The 21,002-nt window shown below is 55.4% G+C and overlaps 1 protein-coding gene across 3 annotated transcripts in view; it reads right to left on the bottom strand.

Annotated features, from left to right (window-relative positions):
• Positions 1-20,789, bottom strand: part of LOC116941376 (slit homolog 2 protein-like) — a 258,451-nt gene extending 237,662 nt beyond the window's left edge. For all 3 annotated transcript variants that reach the window (XM_032952435.2, XM_032952436.2, XM_032952437.2), the window contains exons 1-4: positions 19,644-20,789; positions 11,382-11,453; positions 10,653-10,724; positions 2,350-2,421 (exon numbers count right to left, since the gene is read on the bottom strand). In XM_032952435.2, coding sequence (XP_032808326.2) covers positions 2,350-2,421; positions 10,653-10,724; positions 11,382-11,453; positions 19,644-19,861 — 434 coding nt within the window. In that variant the 5' untranslated portion in view covers positions 19,862-20,789. The remainder of the gene's footprint in view (positions 1-2,349; positions 2,422-10,652; positions 10,725-11,381; positions 11,454-19,643) is intronic.
• Between the last annotated feature and the right edge of the window lie 213 nt (positions 20,790-21,002).

The raw sequence follows: 21,002 nt of genomic DNA, 5'->3' as shown, positions 1-21,002 counted from the left end.
CGTATAGCCTTCAACAGACCGTAGGGGCAAGTGCTGTGAGCGAGCAGCAGCAGCTACAAAGGCCGGCGCGCGGCAACGCGAGGGGGTCGGTTGTCCAGCGCCATGCCCGGCCGCCTTTGTTTCCCCAGTGGCAATGTTCATACGCACCACGCGCCGGGGATCGTATTCCTCCTGCTCCGGGACGAATAAAGATTCTGAATCGAGCCGGGGTTGCAAAGAGCACGGGGCCAGAGAGAGAGAGAGAGAGCGAGACGATGAGAGAGACGATGAGAGAGACGATGAGCCAATCCCGCTTGGCAATTTCGATCCCAAACCCCTCCTCCCCCGCCTCTGCCAGCGCCACGGCCGGCGTCTGACCTCCCTCCATCCGCCCCTCAGCACGGCACCCGACGGTGCGGCTCTGCAGAATCCCTCCTTTATGTTGTGAGACAAACATCGCTGGTGAAGGTCCACGTGGGCGTTCGAAATGAAATGAAAGCGCCGAAAGGTGTGCTGGGGTGGGGGGGGGGCAAGGGATGCGACGGACGCCCCCCCGCCAAAGCGACGGTCGGGGATGGAGACAGATTCATTAAATATATTTTTTTAAATCCCTTCCCCCGTGGGGTCGGCGACCTGTGTATGTACTTAGAACGTCGTACTCAGATTGTAAATGTCGTGGATTTGCTCTCCAACACACCGGTGTGCTGTACTAGTGACGAATCGGCACGTTCTGTCTACGTGACAACCTTTACTAGTTGGCTGTAACCCAAGAAAAAAATATATATTACGTCGGACTTCTTTCGCACCGTACGTAGCCAACCGTGCCAACCGGAGGTGCCACCGCCGCCACCTCCGGCAGCAAACATTCAGGCGCACGGTTCGCTCCCAGGGGCGCGGCGCGCGTGGCTCTGCGCCGGCACGAACGTTCCCGCCCGCGTGGCTGCGACGCCGAGGGAAGGGGGCGCGGAGCGAGCGGCGCCCTCGCCACCGGCCACGGCGGAGTAACTTGGAGTTGCGACGCAAGCCAAGCGAGCGCCCAGATAGCGGCCGACGTGGCACCGGAGGCCTCGCCTCGCTCCCAGGGTCGTCGTCGCTCCACTCCGCCCGCCCACCCACTTCCGCCCGAGCGTCCCGGTGCCAAGGAGCAAGCGGAGAGCGATGTGCCGAGGATATTTGTTTGTGTTTCTACTTAAATGCTCCAAAGGTAATGGAATTCGTTTGGGTTTTTTTTTATTGTAGCCCGAGAATGCCAATCGGCCAGCAACATTGATGCCCTCTTGACGGAACAGGAGGCGAAAATAGATGGGGGGATGGAGTCCCGAAGCCGGCGAGAGAGGGCACTGATGATGGTGCAGCAGATAGGAGTCACACACATTCCTTGAGGGATAGACACGATGGGAAGAAGCTCCAGAGAAGAGAAACGTTTTGACCTGCGTGCGTGGCATGGGTGAGAGCAGAAACGGGGGGGTCTCAATTCTCCACGCTGGTGGAGGCAGCAAGGTGTGAAGTTGGCTACGTACGGAGCGAAACAAGTTCAACATACACGCGTAAGAGTTCACGAGAGCGGCAGTCATAGCAGGAGCAACGAAAGAGCAAACAATGGTGAGAGAGGGCACGAGCCAGTGAGTGCAGGATGAGCGCAGGATCAGCATCAGTATCGCCCGCCGGGCAGAGCGACAGGAGCCTGCCTGAGATCACGATCATCGTGCAGACGCGCATCTGGGGAACATGACGGCAGGAGCACAAATATTGACTTTCTCAAGTTCGCCTATTTCTCTGTGTGTGTTTATCAAAGACAGACGGGCGGGCACAGAAAAAATATGATTTTGTTTTTTTAAACTCTGCTGCACAAAGAGTGACTCGCTCATTATCTTATCACACGAACGGCTCTGGCTCAAGACAGAGTCGAGACCACACCTGCTGCTGCTGCTGCTTCTGTTGCTTCTGCTGCTGGGAACCTACAAAGCGTGGGAACCGTGGTGTGCGACGGGGTCGCCCGGCGCGACGGGGCCGCCCGGCGCCGTCGGGAGGTTCGCGTCTCGCCTGCACGACGCCGCAGGTCCCCCTCCCGGCCTCGTGCCGCCCGCCGCATTCTGCGGACCCCACCAGGCCCGAAACGACGTACGCGCGCGCAAGCGCTCGCCGAGGCGCGTCGTCCGCACCGCGGCTCGCGAGGGCGATTCGAGCGGCGTGAACGATCGACGTCACAACGAGCGACGCGTGAACGAGCATGAGAGGTGGGGCGGGGGGCGTGGGTGGCAGGAGGGAAGGGGCGGGAGGAATTTCCTCCGACCAACGAGCATTGAGGAGGTCACGATCGGATGCGAAAGAAGGTGCTCGGACAGCCGCGTGACCGCGCACGTGACTCACAGTCGGTTGAGCTTGTCCATGCCCAGGAAGAGGAGCTCCGGCAGAACCTGAAGCCGATTCCGGTTCAAACGCCTGCGAGGTCACCGGGTGGAGGGGCGACAGCAGTGGGGAGGGGGCAGACGGAGGAGCACGTTAAAAAGGGTTGTTGGTTTTTGTTATTGTATCCGTTCAGGGTTACGACGTTTTGATGAGGTTGCGTCGCTGCTTTTATGTTCAGGCTGCCCGTTTGCATGAGGCCGCTGTTGAGTTTGTGAAGAGCGGAGGCCGCTGGGGAGACAGAGGTGGCCGGGCGTGGTGCTGATCACGGCCACACCAGCCCCCCTGTGCGCCGTGCTGGCCATGTTCGGGTCTCTTCGTCTGTGTGGGAGACCTTTGCCTTCACGCGAGTGGAGCGCAGGAGCGTTGGTGTAAGTGCGCAGACCGAGAGGCCGTACGGGCAGCTCTGTCGTTGCGTACGCGTACGTACGCGAGTATGAGTGCGTGCCTGAGAGGTGCTCGCTTATAGCACTTGCCCCAACAGTCTACAAGGCTATATGTGGGGGAGGGGGATCTTTGTCTTCGTATGTGAGTGTGTGTGGCACAGTGGTGAGCACTGTCAGTCATCTCAGTCAGTCAACCTTCAGCACCTGGCTCTATCCCGTGACCTCCCACCAACGGCCAGCCTTACACACTTCACGTGGCCTCGACGTGCACCGAGCCTGGTACAAGCGCCGCGGCGACGTTACCACCACTTAGTGGCAAACGAAGGTTGTTGTTTTTGTTGTTACATACCTGCAACCCGTGGGGAATTCGGTTGATCCATCTGCCAATCACAGCACGTTTGTTAAACCCATCACGCTGTGCCCCCATAACAGCAATTCTTCAATACAGCACATGGCCACAAAGTGCACCTAGCCTGGCACAGATGTCTTGCAGACGTTACTAAAGTGATCGTAGGCCGTTGCTGTTGCCATTCTGTGTTTAACTCTAAACCTGCTTTGGTATTTCATACATTTATATTAAAACCATATTGTCCAAAAACAGTCCACTGCTTTTTTTCACCTCTGTTTTCCTCGGCTCTAATTTCCTGTAAAATAAACAAACTCCAGAAGTTCAAGAGGAAAGGTACAAGCACACACAAAGGCAAAGATCCCCCGTATAGCCTTGGCAGACTTTTGGGTGAAGTGCTGTTAGCGAGCACCACCTATGAAGGCCGGAACGGCACTCATATACACACACACACACACAAGAATATACACAAGTACAAATATCCCCCGTATAGCCTTAACAGACTGTCTGGGTAAGTGCTGTTCATGAGTGGCACCTATGAAGTTTGGCATTGCACACACACACACATACAATCACAGAGACAAAGATCCCCCACATAGACTACACAGACTGTAGGGGCAAGTCCTGTGAGCGACAATCACCTGCACACACAGACACACACGTGTGCTCGCGTGTGTGTCTGTGTGTGAGCATTGCGGGTGGGGAGGGGGGTGGGGGCCGCTGTGATGTTCACATGGCCGTGATGCGTGGCGACGGCACAGTGACACTTCTCGCACCGAGCCAACGGGCGCGGCCGAGTGGCAGGCCAAAATAAACGTCGCCTTTTTGTGACATTTTACGCTTGTGTGCGGAATAGGAAGCTCTGGAGATGAGGCTGAGCGGGGGGGCGAGGGTGGGGGTGGCGGGGGAGGGTGAGGGGGGTGAGCCGTACTGGGTGCTGATGGCACAGTGGACTCACAATGAGCTGCACAGCATTTTCATGATAATAATTTTTTGCACATTTACAAAAAAGAAAACGCACGGTTCACTGTGGCCCAAATTTTGCGGGGCACGATGAGTGGATTTAGTTCCCTCAATGCCACTGGGAGTTCGCCAAGAAGGTTACTGCAGGTAGAGTGCCTTCTGCAGCGATGACATCACGTGTCACACGCGAGCAAAGGGATAACTTTGACTTGGGAGGAAAAGTTGATCATTAGCAACATCATCATCATCGTTGTCAGCCATGCTCAATCCACCAGCGTGGGCCTCGCCAAATCCTCGCTGCCTCTCGCGATTCTGCGCGCTCGCTGTAGCGACGATGTCAGTGCTGGTCGTGGTAGAGGGAACAAGAAGATTATCGAGGGCGATGGTTCCCAACATTGATTGGCGACTGTCCCCCTTGTTGAATTGTTTCTCGCGGCTCCCATAAATAAATGTACGAGTAATGATCATCAATAATGTAAGCACATTAAGCACAACGAATGTGGCAGTCTTAAGGCAATTGCCACGTACCCCCTGGGGTCGCCTCGTACCCCCGGTTGAGAACCCCTGCTCTCGGGGTGAAGCTACCGAGCTGCAACGCGAGCGGAGAAGAAACACATCGAGATGCGATTTATTTTAATTTCGAGATTGAAAATAACATAAGTTATTTACCACAAGAGCCACATTCATCCGATTTAGTTGCACACTTTGCAGAAATCATTCTGACATTTGTTTTGCAGAGCTTTAAAAGGCAAATGTTATCATCCCAATTGTTTCGTGCTTTTCATTCACCACATCGCGAGCTAAATAATCGTGACTAATCGTCGATGCGTCAGCCCCCCCCCACCCCCCCTATAGCTGTCACTACGAGTGATATTAATCGATGACCGCCCCCTCTAGTGGCGACGCGCAGACTCGCGACGTCGTCGTCTGCCGCTTTGGCAAGGCTCTTTCAGGACGAGCCTTTTTTAAACTCGACGTTTTAGCCAGATGACCTTACTCGGGAATTGATGTGGTATTTTGGGGCTCGAGTTAACCTCGTGGATGATCAAAAGCGGCGGTGTTTATGGTGCTGCGGACCGTGACTCAGGCAGGAGTGGTGCACTGAAGGCCTCTCAAATATTCGCGTCACGTGAAAGTGCCAGGAACTGCCATGTTGCTGTTGTTGTTACATCAGTGTGTACGGCCCGAGTGAGTCGTCGAGGTCGTTTGACCATACTTCACCGCACTGGTCAGAGTGGGTTGGTGAAGGGACGGGTTCGAGAACCGGTGCAGATATCCCACTCGCCCCACACACATTAACCCTGACTTACAACAGGCGTTATAACCACAGATTGTCATTACAGGCAAGGGGCCCTACCTGCTGGGATAACTTCTTCATCAACATAGCACCATTGTCGTAACTTACAATGAGACTGTCTACCAAATAGCCAGGGTCAGCGTAGGCCCGAGGCTTCCCGCCACCACGGCTATTCCGTACCAACGTGTCAAACAGCTCGGGCGATGTCGAGACTTGGGCCTCCACGTCGCCCGAGCCTCATCGGCGGGAGCGAGTCGTGCTGCCTGCTCAACAAATGTGCCTCCCACTGGGGGCTGCCCCATGCGTCAGCTGAAGTCAAGTATCCGCGGCAAGAGGGAATTTATTCGCTGCAACTGTCGGTGGTGCTGGGGCCATCGTGGTGGCCGTGCCAGCGCAGGGGGCAGCAGCGTCGTCGACGTCGATGGTGCTCGGGCAAAGACAAAGATTCCCCCGTCATAGCCTTGACAGACTGTTGTGCCAAGTGCCGTTAAGGGGCACCGATGAAGTCAGAGCACGGCACACGAGAGGCCGGGTGGTCAGCACGACGCTTAGCGAACACGAGTTCACGGTCGACGTGGCCAGCGCCACTCGTTCCGTCTCGGAGAGTTTTGCGGGACCTTGCGGGGGGTGGGGGCGGGGGGTAGCGACAGGAGGGTGGGTGGGCATCGTCATCGGATCGCCCTCTCGACAAGAAACAAAAAGCCGAACGTCCCCTGGGGTTGCCGGACGCAGCAACGGGGCAACGCTCGAACGCAGCGCGGAGGGAATCGTCTACAACACGAAGACCACTCGGCAGCAGGAGAATGAATGAGCTCTCAGGCTCCAGGCTCGAGCAGAAGCCGCGCAGGGGGATGCACGGGTGGGGGCTGGTGGGGGTGGGGTTTTTTTAATTATTATTGTTATTATTAATTAATAATGCCCACTGCTTCCAGGATGTTGCAAGGGAAAGGAACAATTTCCATAACAAGCGTTGGCTCGGCGCCAAATGCTTGGGGTTGTTGAGTGGTGGTGGGTGGGGGGCGCTTCGACCCCGAGATGAGATCCCGCACCACAAGCACGGAAAGTGGATTTGGGACAATGGTGCAAGCGCTGCGAGTGCGACGGGGCCTAGAGGCTGGGGGGGCCCGGGCTACGAGTAAGAAATTGTGGGGGGAAATGGTGGTGGTGGTGGGGGGGGATCATTGTATCCCTTGCACCAGGGACCACACTGGTGCACAACAATAACACCGCCGCTGCCAATGACACCACCGACGGCAATGTCTTCACAGCACTTGTACCAGGCTAGGTGCACTTTGATCGAATACAAAGACAAAGATCCCCCGTCTAGCCTTAACAGACTGATGGGGCAAGTGCCTTTAGCGAGCACCTATGAAGGCCGGCACGAGGGGGTGGGTGGCCAGCACCACGCCCGGCCGCCTTTGTTTCCCGAGTGGCGATGTTTACACACCGCACCAGGTACTAATTTGAGTCCGAGTAGACCTAGGGGAGGCTCAGGACCGGTTCAGATAATCGTCACCGATGTTGGCTGTGAGCGGGAATCGAACCCGGGTCGCCAGGTTCGAAGCGCAGCATAGCGCTCACCGCTACACTACCACTCCCCATGATCAAACACACCCAAACACATACGGGCACAATTACTTACAAGCACACCTACACCCCGACAGAGAATCACATCCCCACACACACACAGCTGCAAAGACACGCAAAAACAAAGATCCCCCCTTATAGGCGTAACAGACTGACGGGACAAGTGCTGTTAGCAAGTAGCACCGATGAAGTCAACCAAGGGGAGGCCCAGGACCGGTTCAAATAATCGTAACTGCTGTTTACTGTGAGCAGGAATCGAACTCTGGTCGGCAGATTCGTAGCGCAGCACCCTAACCGCTACACTACCGCAAATACGCACGCACCTCAACGTACGTGGCACCCCTACCTACACGGACCTATTCAGAGAAGCGTTCCACCACTACACACAGACACCCCTACACATACCTACCTACCTACACACCCCTATATACGCGCACACAACCCGGCTGACCGGCAGCCGAAAGAATGAACTTAACCAGAGTAGATTTCACGCAACGTTCTCTGCTCTATCAACACCGGGTTCCGGAACATAGAGCAAAGGGGAGCACATGGTGAGGGTCGGGGGGGGGGATAGGGGACGAAGGTGGAGGCAGGCGAGTGCGGGAGAGACAGAGGAGGAAGAGAGGGAGAGAGACAGGGAGAGAGCAGAAGAGGTGGTACGGGAGAGGAGGGAGAAAAGGGAGAGTCCGAGAGTGGGACGGTAGAAAAGGGAGAGCCGGAGAGAGGGAGGGAGAGAGAGGAGAGAGAGAGAAAGAGAGCTGGAGTGAGGAAGGCGATGGAGAGACCGAGGAGAGAGGGAGAGACAAAGAATAGAGAGAGAGAAGCCAGGAGAGAGAGAGAGAGGAGATACGGGGAGGAGGGAGAACAGGGAGAGAAGAAAGGGAGAGTTGGAGAGAGGGAGGAGAAGTCGGTGTAGACACGAGAGAAAGAGAGAGGGGGGGGGAGGTGCAGGGAGAGCGAGGGGCATCTGTGGAGGGAGGAGGAGGAGGAGGTCAGTCGGTGTTTAATAAGCGAGGCCACGCAAGACGCGACGTGACCTGTGGACTCCCGACAGGCGCAAGGAACAAGCGAGAGAATGTTGAAATGTTTAGAGAGGGACGTCTGGAAAGGAAATTGATTTTTCTCTCCGTTTGAGAGAAAATGAATGAAGGAGATGCAGGGATTCTGTCTTCCTTTCACCCCCTCCTTATCCCCCCCCACCCCCCCCCCTCTTCATTTCGCGAAAGTTTTGCATTCCACAGCCGCTGACGCTGTCAGCTCGCGAACACGCGCTGAGCGCACACCATCATCGCGGTGCCGTCCTGGGGTGGGAGAGCGGGGGCGGGCTTGGGGGGTGTTGAGGAATACCGCACAGACGTCTGCCCCTACCGCCAAACTCTCGCTGCTGCTCGGCGAGCCGCGCTTGAGCTGTGTGCGTTGAACTTCTTTCGCACCACCGTACGCAGCCAATCAGAGGTGCGGCGGAGGCGGTAGAAAGCAGTTGTGACGGGTGAGTTTTCGACCTTCTCGCCGACGGAGAATCGCGAACGCGGTAACGACGGTGGTGCTCGCCGCGCGACGCGACTCCAGTCGGCGCGCCGATGCCGTTCGAGCGTTGGCGCGTTCGTCGCGGCCTTCGATTCACCGTTGCGACTTTGGCCTTCGGGCTGCACCGCCAAGGCCAGTTGCCGTCGCAAGACAGTTGGCGTCTCTCAAGTGGCTCACTGGACAAAGACCATTTATCTCCCGCATGGCCTCAACAGAGTGTAGGGGCAAGTGCTGATAGCGAGCGGGACCTATGAAAGCCGGCACGGCACACGAGGGGGTGCGTGGGCAGCAGCAACGTCCGGCCGCCTTTTTCTCTCGCAGTGACGATGTTTACGCACCGCACCACCTGATCGTTTAAGGCCGAGCCGACCGAGTGGAGGCCCAGGACCGGTTCAGATAATCGTCGCTGGCGTTGGTGGCCGTGAGCGGGAATCGAACTCGGGTCGTTGGGTTTTTGGCCCAGTGCGTTAACCGCTGCACCACCACTCCCATCGCTAACACTCACACCTGGGGAGCCGGCACCCTGAGTTGGAGTCCAGGCTTAAAGGTTGTTGCTATCTCTGTAGCGATTCAAGAGGAAAGGCCAAGTTCTCTCAAATTACACTTTTTTTCTCTCAAATTGTGCCTCGTTTAAACTGAGCCACATGTTGCATTATGCATTTACAGGTATTGCCGTCTTGTATAACGCCGAATGTTCCTGTGCATGACATGTTTACAGGTCTTGACATTCTATATAACTTGTAACTGAGGTTTAGGGTTTACATTACACCTACACGATGATTCGTCTTTTAAATAACTTGGCCCTCGTTGTCGAGATCACATTATTTACGAGGCCGATCACTTTTTCCTAACTCTGCTCTTTCTGTCTAGCCGTAAACGCGTGGTTTTCCTCTCCCCCGCACCCCCCTCGAATGTATCCATTCTTCGCGCAGCACACGCATGCTCAAGCAAACACGGTGCGGGCAGAAAAATTGCAATGGGACAGAGAGACAGCGTGCATCCCAGTGTTCCCCGTCCCCTTGAAGGCAGCAAACGACAGCCCACAGCCAAGGTCGTCGTGACCTGCTTCTCCAGGGAAGTTTGCTAATGTTGTCCTCATTTACATTTGATTGGTGGTGGGGGGAGGGTCCAGGGCGGGCGGGGGGGGGGGGCGGTAATTGGGAGCGGGGGGGTCCGAAGCCAACGGGGCAAAAGTTGTGAACGCTGCAGAGTGCGGTGGTGACTGGAAGGAGAGGATGGAGTTTGGGAGCAAAATAAAATGTTAAGCAAATTAAACAATTATGCTGTATTGTGTTATTTGATTGCATTACTAGGTTAATTGGGAAATGCTCTGCAGGACTGACGTGTGGTATTTTAAGAGCCCAGGTCTCGTCGCGATTGAGGTGTTCCCTCCTGAATGTTGTCTGCCTGCACTGCTCCTGCCGTCGGCCTGCTTTGAGTCTGAGCTGTGGCTGCCGATCGCAATGATGTCGACGCGTCAAAGTGATCTTCCGCTCAACCGAGCATTTGGGTGAGAGCTCTCCTCCTCCATTTCTTTCATAGCCCCCAGTCAGTGCGCCAGTGGTGGAAATTCCACGTCCATATGGCGGAGTCAAGCATATCCACGTGACAACCACTGTTGACTTCCCCAACAAAGTGTTGCTCGTTTCACTGACCCTGAGAAATAATGGGCAGAGTGAACCCGGCCCGAAACCCTTACCCACCCAGTGTCATCGTCTCTTGGGCTGTCACTCCTCGGCCTGCCTCACTCCCACATTCACAACCTCCTCACCCTCTCATCAACCTCCGTCCGCGCACGCACACACGCACGCACGCAAGCACATGCACGCACACATGCACACACCCGCTCGCTCACGCCAAACTGGTGGGGGGGGGGGGGTGGCAGCGTCGCCGCAGTGGTGTGGTTTGCCCCACAGCGACCTACGAACCGGGCCGTCATGAGTTCGATTCCCAGCCACGGCTAACGTCAGCGGCGAGCGACGTGTCAACCGGCCGTGGCTCCCTCCAGCTTCCCCGACCCGTGCTGGGCCCGCACAGTAAAGCGTGACCCGTCGACCCCCACGGTCCACCCCCACGGTACATACATAGGTATCGGCTAAAGGCCATCTGTGTGTCTGGGTGCAGGAGTCACGGGGATGGGTGCTAGGACTCTGCTACTCACAGTCTGTCCAGCTCCTTCAGGTCGTTGAATGAGCCCCTCTCGATGGTCGTGATTTGATTTTCCATCAGGTGCCTGCGACGGGGAGAGAGGGGGGGGGGGTCGACACCCGGAGCGGCGGGTCAACGGCAAGAGACGCTGGATAGGGCGCAAACACACGTGGGGGGGGGGGGGGGGGGCGTTGTGTCGCCACCGTCAACGCGTGCAGTGCGCAAGCAACTCTACGTGAGTTTGTTACGTGAGTATGATCGATCAGCACGGGCGGCTACGTACTGTGCAAAAGAAGTTCAACATACGTACGTGCATTAGCGCGCTGAGCTCCACGTGGTGCAGGTCGCGAGGCCCCGAAATGTATATTATACAAAAAAAACCCATCTGTCTCTCCGAAGTTATTATCACGGTTACATGTGTCTACCCAAGGGAGAGGATCACTGAGCATCGAGCCTCTCGTTTCAGTGGGCCGCTGATAAGCTTTAGAGTCGGGGGCAATGGTGGTATGTCTATATCAGAAGGACAGATAGAGGACAGACATGGGATCGATGACTAGTCGCATGAGTGGATGAGTGAGTGAGTGAGCGAATTACATGAGTGAGGAGCGGATCGCATGAACGAGTGGTTAGTGAGTTGAGCGAGTAGCTAATCGCATGAGTGAGTAGCTAATTGCATGAGTGAGTAGCTAATTGCATGAGTGAGTGAGCGAGTCACGTGAGTGAGCGTTGAGCGAGCCCTTACAAAACACGGAGGTTCCTTAAACCCGCGAAGTCCGTCTTGCCAAGCCTCGTGATGTTGTTGGCGTTCAAATCTCTGCAACAAAAATACATCAACAAAACCGATTTAGGTTTTTTTTGTAATAAACCATCGTCGAATCATGGTTGCTTGTTTAAACCCAGCGAGACGTCGACGGATGAATACACGGGCCCGGGATAAGTCGAGGGGCCAGGCCATGATGTAGGGACCACCTAAGGTAGAGCAGCACCATCTTTAGTCGTATCGATCTTATTATTGTTATTCTTTGAATGGCAAAATTCGAGTGAATGATTGACTCGTTTCAATCGGTTATCACTTCACTCGCCGTTGTGAGCCACACTCAGAGACTGCCATCAGAGACCGGAGTGATGCCACCTCGGTTGGTGCCGTTAAGTGAAATCTGTTTAATATGTATTCCGGACTCGTGAACTAATGATGTCCCTTGCAGTGAGTGCTGTGCTGTGTTGTCAGAATCAGAATGTTTATTTACACTGGAGGACTCCGATGAGCTATGAAGCTCTTCATCACAGATGTCCAGTAGGGACGGGTCATAACATTACAACAACAAACAGGACAGAAACACGACAGGAGTGCAAAGTAGAGGAAAGGTAATAAAGAAAATCGCTTAAAAAACGATTGTACGAGCACAACAAAGATAACTCTCACCCACTCCGCCATTCACTCTGCCTTAAAACATGAAACAAATCCATATCCACTTGGGGGGCTGCGGGCGGGGGAGTGGTGGCGCAGCGGTTAGCGCGTCGCGCAGTGAACCCCACGATGACCAGAGATCCATTCCCCAGCCACGGCTGACGCGTCAGCGGCGGGTGATATCTCAGAATGAGAATATTTATTCGGAATCCTGGGGGAATCCGATGAGCTATGAAGCTTTTTCACAGATATCCCAATGCGTCCTGCTGTCGTCTGCTGTCTGCTACTACTCTCCAACCACGTGACAACCGGTTTCACACGCGGCGGTCACCCGTCCAGGCGATGTCCAGGCTCAAACCCCTGCTTAGCTTCCGAGAAACTGGCTGGATGGGGGGGAGGGCGTGAGCTTTCGGGGTGAAATTGTGTCACGTGATTTAAGATTTTGAGTCAAAATATCCACATGGGAGTCCGATGTTCCTCGACTGTGAAACACTGAATAGAAATCTCTCCTCCTGAAGGAGACGAGCAACGGAACTGCGGAGGGAATTCCACGTGGGTAACGTGTGTTAGTGGCAACGAAGATTCCCCGTACGCTCTTGCAGTCTGTCGGGGCAAGCGCTGACGTGTACGTACGCTTGCGCACTGCGCGTTTGTACTCATTTAAGGCTGAGTCGACCTAGAAAAGGGACCGGTTCAGATGTCAACTCGCCACCGATGTTATCGGTGGCCGGGAATCGAACGCAGGTCGCCGGGTTCACAGCGCAGTGCGCCACTGCTCCTAATACCCATAATTATATACACACACACACCTATCGGTATGTTCACATAGACATTGACATATACACCCATAAACATACACGCACAGATACGTACACACATGCATACAAAGACAAACATCCTCCCTAGAGCCTTAACAGACTGTTGGGCCAGGTGCTGTTCGCTAACATAGATACGCACACAGATACGTGCAGATACGTCCACGCAGATCGATACAAGCAGATCGATACACATGCCGCTTTAGACTGTGCTACGAACCTCCAGCTAGGGACTTCAAATGCCCGGCGAATGCTCTGGGCTTCCCCTAGGTTAACTCAGACTTCAACCGAGTATTTAGTGCGGTGTGTAAACATCAGCACTGGAGACAAAGGCGGACCGGGCAGTGGTGCTCACCACAACACTCGCTCGTACGCAGTGCCGGCCTTCATAGATGCTGCTGCTCGCTAACAGCTCTTGCCCCCCCTCCCCCCCAACAGTCTGCTAAGGCTATACGGGGAACCTTTGTCTTTGCATCGGTGCCACTGTTGGGGGGAGGGGGGTCTCGGTGCTTCGGGGGAGTCGAGGCGACCCCCTCGCTGAGCCCCCCCCCCGCACCCCCGCTGGGAACACAGTCACACTATAAAGGGGGAGGGGGAAGTGGGTAGGCAATTATTTAACGCATCTCATCAAACACAAACATTTCGAGTCGCACACAAACCCAAATTAAAAACCCACTCATCCGCATTCATCATTCACTGCCTATGCAACACGTAGAATTTAGTTTTTATATATGTAAAATGACGTTTCACGCAATGGCCCTTCTGAAGAGCTCCAAATTGCAGTACCTTGTGTGTGTGTGTTGCTGTGACTAGGACCAATGTGAATGTTGTCCATTTAAGCATAGGCTATGTGATTTTAGTCTTGTTGCTGCTCTGCCATGTCACCAAGGTTAACAATGGGTGTAGGTGATCGCGAACAGCACTTGCCCCAGCCGTGTGTTAAGGCTACACGGGGGGACCTGTGTCTTTGGCATGCACGTGTGAGCGATGCGGACACGCGGAGACATACAAAGACACACGGAGACAAAAACAAAGATCCCCCCTATAGCCTAAACCGACTGTTGGGGCAAGTGCTGTTAACGAGCACCTATAAAGGCCGGCACGACACACAAGATGATGGGTGGCCAGCACCACGTCCGGCCGCCTTTGTCTCTCCAGTGGCAACGTTTACACACAGCACTCGATACTCATTCGAGGCTGAATCGACCTAGGGGAGGCCCAGGACCGGTTCAGATAATCGTCACTGGTGTTGGCCTGGGTCGTAGCGCAGCGCGCTAACCGCTGCACTACCGCTCCCCGCAGATACAAACAAAGACAAAGATCACCCGTGTAGGCTGTATAGACTGTTGGAGAAAGTGCTATTCGCGAGGACCGATTGAAGCCACCACGGCTCACGAAAGTGGGTGACATGCTCCAGCAGGGCGCGCGTTCCGGGGCTGCCTTTGTCTCCCCAAAGCTAGCCTCTACACATATATCTTGCTGCCTATTCGTTTAATGCTGAGTAGACCTAGGGGAGGCCCGGGACAACGTTCTGTTTACGCCTACCGCTCGCAAACTCCGCTTACAGCAACTGGCAGTCTATACAAGGCAGTCTATACAAGGCAACAACTTTGGGTGGAAACCCGCGATCTTCGCGTTTACTACAAATCACGGACGGCCGTCCGTCTCGTTTCGGCGTCTTCAATCGAGTCTCAGAAGACTGAAACGAGGGTTCAAAGTTAGGGCCACCCCCCCCCTCCACACCCCCGCGGCCCCCTAACTGAGCCCCCCACAAGAGAATGCTTTGATGTGAACGAATGTTGAGACACTGCACTGCTCTACACATATATTACACAGGCAGGGCTTGTCTGAGCGCGCGATCTGTTTAGACAATTGTGCTGTGGGCAAGCGGTAGCGGAGTGGTGAGCGCGCCGCGGCTACGAACCCCGAGCTCGATTCACCCGCCCACGGCCACCAACACCCCGTGACGATGATCTGAACCCCGTCCTGGGCTTCCCCTAGGTAGACTCGGCCTCAAATTCTGTACCCGCTGCCCATGTGTAAACATCGCCACGAGGGAGACAAAGGCGGCCGGGTGTGGTGCTGGCCACCGGACCACCCTCGTGCGCCGTGGCCGGCCTTGGTAATTGCTACTCGCTAAAGGCACCTGCCCCAACAGTCTGTTAAGGCTACACGGGGGATCTTTGTCTCTTACGCAACGAACCCGCGCCGTTCGATTGCAGGCCACGGATCGCATCGCGTGGCGGAGCGGTGTCTGAACCCGCGCTGGGCCCTCCCCCAGGTCGGCTCGGCCTTAAATGAGCATCTGGTGCGGTGTGTGCGTGGACATAAAGAACTGGGGAGACAAAAGCGGCCGGGCGTGGTGTTCGCCATACGTCGCTCTCTTTCGCCGGGTGCTCGCTAACAGCACCAACAGTCGGCACGGCTAAGAGGGTCATCGGAACGGGGCTTCCCCTAGATCAACTCAGCCTTCAATCAGCAGCCGAAGCGGTGGGTGTTGCGCATTGTGTGTTAGGAGAGATGACGAGAGACTGGGAAGCGCATGACGGTGGTCGTGGTGGTGGTGGCGTTAAGCACTTGCCTACTCCTAGGTCGACTCAACCTTAAATTGGTACCTGGGAGGGGTCTAAAGCATCATCAGCAGCAGCGGCAGCGGCTTCGATGGCTCTCGCTAGCAGCGCTTGCCCCCAACAGTCTGAGCAGGCTGTAGGAGGTGACCTTCACAGACCCCCCCCCCCCCCGTACAACCTTGCCGGACTGTTGGGGAAAGTGCTGTGAGCGAGCACCTACGAAATTGCGCACACAGCGCACCAGATGGCGAGTGGCCAACACCACGCCCGGCCGCCTTTGTCTCCCGAGTGGCGATGTGTTTGGCATCCCACTCAATTTGAGGGCTGGCCGAGTCGGCTTCGTGGATGAACCCAAGAGCGGTAACAGATCCTCGTCACTGGCCGGGTTCCGTAGCGCAGCGCGCTAACCGCTGCGCCACCGCTCCCCGTACGTACATGCGCACACCACGCACACCACGATCATAAAACAAAGACTAACGGATGACAAAAACTATGACATCTTCCGTAAACAAGACCGGGCGTGGGGGGGGGTTACGTGGGCGAGTGATGCCGCACAGATGCGTAGTGAACGAGGAAGTCGACACCACCACCATCATCGTCATCATAATTCATCACCATCACAGTGCGTATGTTGTCATCGTTGTCACCATTGTGTGCACGTGTGGCTCGTGTGATGAATGGATACTTGCACACATACCACGTACCCCCACCACCACCGCATACCACGCACGTACCCCCTCCTCTATCTCTCTCTGTGTATCGCTCTCCTCTGTTAATTTACATTACGACCTCAAACCATCGCGTCTAGATTCACGAGGGTTGTGGCTACGGCGTGGTGGAGGCCTTCATCCAGCAGTGGATACGACCACGGTTTCAACAATAACAGTGTTGATGATGCTGAATGATTATCAAGAATTGAAACATTTCAAAATGCTGAGATTTTTTTCCGTATAAATACGTTGCGTGGTGATGATGATTGTACCTGGGCGGATAAAGGAACTACCAATTAATCTGTATGTCTGCAAGTACAATGACTGCCGGAAGAATCGCCCCCAATGCGCCCCATTTCGTCAGCTAAGCAGCGATTCGGGGTCTGATTCAGAGTCTGATTCGGGGTCTGATTCGGGGTCTGATTCGGGGTCTGATTCAGAGTCTGATTCGGGGTCTGATTCGAGGTCTGATTCGGAGTCTGATTCGGAGTCTGATTCGGAGTCTGATTCGGGGTCTGATTTGGGGTCTGATTTGTGGTCTGATTTGTGGTCTGATTCGGGGTCTGATTTGGGGTCTGATTTGTGGTCTGATTCGGGGTCTGATTCGGGGTCTGATTCGGGGTCTGATTCGGAGTCTGATTCGGAGTCTGATTCGGAGTCTGATTCGGGGTCTTATTTGGGGTCTGATTTGTGGTCTGATTTGTGGTCTGATTCGGAGTCTGATTCGGGGTCTGATTCGGAGTCTGATTCGGGGTCTTATTCGGGGTCTGATTTGGGGTCTGATTTGTGGTCTGATTCGGAGTCTGATTCGGGGTCTGATTCGGAGTCTGATTCGGAGTCTGATTCGGGGTCTGATTCGGGGTCTGATTTGTGGTCTGATTCGGGGTCTAATTTGGGGTCTGATTCGGGGTCTGATTTGTGGTCTGATTCGGAGTCTGATTCGGGGTCTGATTCGGAGTCTGATTCGGAGTCTGATTCGGAGTCTGATTCGGGGTCTGATTTGGGCTCTGATTTGTGGTCTGATTCGGGGTCTGATTTGGGGTCTGATTAGCACTTGGACTGGAACCTGCCTGAGAACCATCAGGTGTAGTGTCGAGAGAGAGCGGCCCGGTCTACGAGGTCACCAGGGCATTCCGGCAGGAGCGAAGGATTCTTGAATCGATCGGTGCTGAGCGTGCGGAGTGTGTGAGCGCATCGTGTGAGTTGCTGGGGTTCACTGCGATTCTCTCCGACACGCACGATGCCAAACTCTCTTGATAAGTAGAATTGACCAATACATTCACAGTGTCGCAACATCCACCTGCAAACGAGCCTTGAGACTCAGTAAAGCCTTCCGAGGTAACTAAAGGTCGTCGCCGCTGTTGGAGTGAAAACACCTCCACAGCAGCCGCAATTGCCGCTATCTTAAAACGCTGTTTGCACAACAATCAGAGATTATTTTCAGCCACCTGTAACCCCTATCATCATTCATAATCAATACTTTGCTTTTGCTAATCTACTGCTGGATGGAGGTCTTCTCACACCGTGTCTGTCATGGGGGGAGGGGGTGGGGGAGTTGTTTGACCATACTTCACCACGCTGTGTCGGAACTATATATATAAATTATTGGAGGAATATGATTTTGACATGGGTAGTGGGGTTAGTCCGACACGCTCGTAATCCACTTCGACTGATCATTGATGCATTCGATTTATATTCTCTATCATCATCTTCAGCAACAACATCAATGATCAATCCACCGTTGGATGAAGGTTTCCCCAAGTCTCCGCCATTCCCTACTGTCATCATTAAATTGTTACAACGCCACGTAACTGTACTACGTTCCCATATGAACCAACATACACCATGGCGAAGACACAGCGGGAATAATCAATCTCAAATTCTGGGAACAATACCCGCGGATATTACTTGCAAGTGGAATACTCAGTATTGTGCAAACTTAAGACCGAAATTACCAAGCATCTACCGGCGTGGATCATTGACACATACGGTATACATGTACAGCCCACGTGTCAATACTCCACTGCTGGATGAGGGCCTCCCCACGCCGTGTGGATCGTGGGGAGGGGAGGGGGGGTTATTGACCATACTTCACCACGCTGGTCATTGCGTATCGGGAAAGGAGGACTCGACACTCACGCCGCCCGGAATGGAACTCAATTGGCCGGATTCAGAACGCGTAGCGCGCTAACCGCTGTACCACCACTCCACACCCCGTGTTCACTGCAACCTGTTACAAATCCTATAACCGCTCGCGGGATGAAACTAAAGGAACAGAGATAATGGGGTGGAAAAAGGGGGGGTTAAGAATGTGATGGATAGGGGGGGTGCCTCGTGGCCTGAGTTGTTAATACCAATGAGTTACAACGCTGAGAGTTCGATCCCGATTCAGCGCGTCGCGCAGAATTTCCCAAACTCCAGCCCCCACGTGCCGCCACTCGCGGGGTTCCGCGTGTCCACGTCGAGCAAACGTCGCCGTGTTAACACGACAGGAGTGAAGATGTGCCGTGCGGATAGTGGGCGATTCGTCAGATGGTGGTGGTGTTTTTTGGTGTTCGTGGTGTGGATCTTCTCATTTCAGCGTTGAGAGTTGCAGTTTGCACGAAATTGTTTCATTGAGATTTAGGCGGTTAGGCGCTGCGTGCGGTTGATGATTTAGTAATTGGTTAACAGCCAATCGCTGTCTGTGGTACGTGCAACACCATCGACAACAGCCCCCATTCGGTCCCGAAGTGGCAGTGGCGTCACCACGGAGCTTGTGCCAGGCTAGCTGTGGGCAAGGAGGCCACGGCACAGACCCAGGTGCCGTTGACCGACTCAGATGACTGGCAGATCCACCACCTGTGCTCCCCATTCTGCCAAATTGTTGCGTTTTATCCGCCCGGCGCTCCGCTCGTTGTTGTGAAACACACATGTACGCAAAGACAGAGATCCCCCTATATCCTTAACATACTTGGGGCAAGTGCTGTTAGCGAGTAGCGCCTATTAAGATTAACGCGCCACACTAGATGGTGGGTGGCCAGCACCACGCCCGGCCGCCTTTGTCTCCCCAGTGAGGTTGTACACACCGCACCAGGTGCTCATTTGAGACTGAGTCGACCTCCGTGAAGCCCAAAACCGACCCATACATTAACAATGTTAATGATGGCGCAGTGGGTTAGCCGCCACGACCACAATCGTAACCACAATCGTAATTTGAATCAGAGCTCTCCTCCTCCGGTAAAGTGAGCCACGCGTACAGACCGGCAGATGTCTCTGATGTCTCACTTCAAATCTACGCCACCGAGCCGGGGACCTGTTACCGATCATCAGGCGCGTGCAGCGGAGTTGCCACTTTTAACTTCGACGTCGCAACAGAAGATTGGTAAGCGTGGCGGGGCAAAGGTGGGGCGAGACAAGTCAACTTCGCCAAAGTCACAGACTGCCACGAGGATACAAAGGGGGTCGGGAAGTGGCGGGGTGATGATAACAAGGGGGGAGGGGGGGAGGGTTGACACTCACAGTCGCTCGGCGTTCCTGGGTATCCCCTTGGGCACGACGCGCAGCCCCAGGCCGTGGCAGTCCACGGTGGTGCCAGCGCAGCTGCACACACTCGGGCAGGCGTGGGCGCCTCCGCTCGACGACGAGGAGGAGGAGGAGGGCCACGCCGACGAGAAGAGGAGGAAGGCGAGCAGCAGGAGGTGCCGGCTCGTACATCCACACCGCATCATTTCCGCCATCACCACCAACCACCAGCAACAACAACAACAGCTCCCGCCGACGGCAACTGAACTACGGCCAACGGAGCTCTCTCTCTCTCTCTCCTCCGCTGAAGCTTTGTGGGGGCGCGGGACCGGGGAGCCTCGCGCGTCTTCCCCGTGTCGCCCACCGACGGAATTCCAACGGTGGCGGCACCTGGGCGGCGTGCAGAGTCCAACAGGTGGTCGGGCACAGGAAGCGCGCGTGGTCCGTCGGCCGTGGCAGGGGGAGGATGTTCGACTGACGATGAGATTGCTGACGACGACGACGAGGTGGTGGAGTGAGAGGCTGTGCTGTGGCGCACACTGAGCGAGCGTTTCAAGCCCTCGGCAGTCGCGAGTCCACTCCTCCTCTCCCTCTGTCTCTCGACTCTACTACCCTTGGCCTCGGATTCTCTCCTTCACACAGCTCCACCCCGCGCACGCCGCAATCTCGCGCCACCGTCCATGCAACTCGATATTCCAGCAGGAACAGCAACAAACGCAGCCGCAGCGCCAAGCGGAGGCACGGGACGGACGGATCTCCCAAGAAAGAATCCCGCAGCAGCGCGTAGCTTCAAATCAGCCGCTGCTGCCACAGCCGCAGAAGAAGACGAAGCTGAGACCGGCCTCTCTCTCTCTCTCAAGGTCTCCGCACTGAATGAAGCCACGCACGTTGAGAGGCGGGGGGGGGGAGACGGGGGAGGTCGAGAGGATACGAGAGGGGGGTCCCACAGCGAGCCGAGGGGAACGGATGGTTCGGAGCCTTGCTTGTCAGTCGGAGCGAGGTGCCGCGGGGTGCTGGGGGTGGATTGGGCTCCAGGACGCCGCTCCGGGTCTCGTGTGCGCTTCGCACGCAGCTCGCACCGCGTGTAACGCAGTCGCCTCCTCCGCCTCCTCCTCTCACTCCTCCCAGCGCCACACGAAGTCATCTCAGCCACCACCCACCCACGACTCTCCCAGCCAGCCCTCACCTCCCTCCCTCCCCCCACCTCCTCCTCCTCTCACTCTCCTCCCCCTCACTCGCAACCCCTTCGCTACCTAGCGGAGCTCCCCCCACCCATCCACCCACTCCCCCCACCCATCCACCCACTCCCCCCCCACCTACATCTTAACCCTCACCGCCAGTCACTGCCAACCACTA

The sequence above is a fragment of the Petromyzon marinus genome, chromosome 11 (genome assembly GCF_048934315.1).
Source record: "Petromyzon marinus isolate PM22_M1 ecotype Great Lakes invasive population chromosome 11, UKy_Petmar_22M1.pri1.0, whole genome shotgun sequence".
Lineage (NCBI taxonomy): Eukaryota > Metazoa > Chordata > Hyperoartia > Petromyzontiformes > Petromyzontidae > Petromyzon > Petromyzon marinus.
The sequence above is the reverse complement of the archived record's forward strand: the minus strand, read 5'-3'. Positions and strand labels throughout refer to the sequence as shown.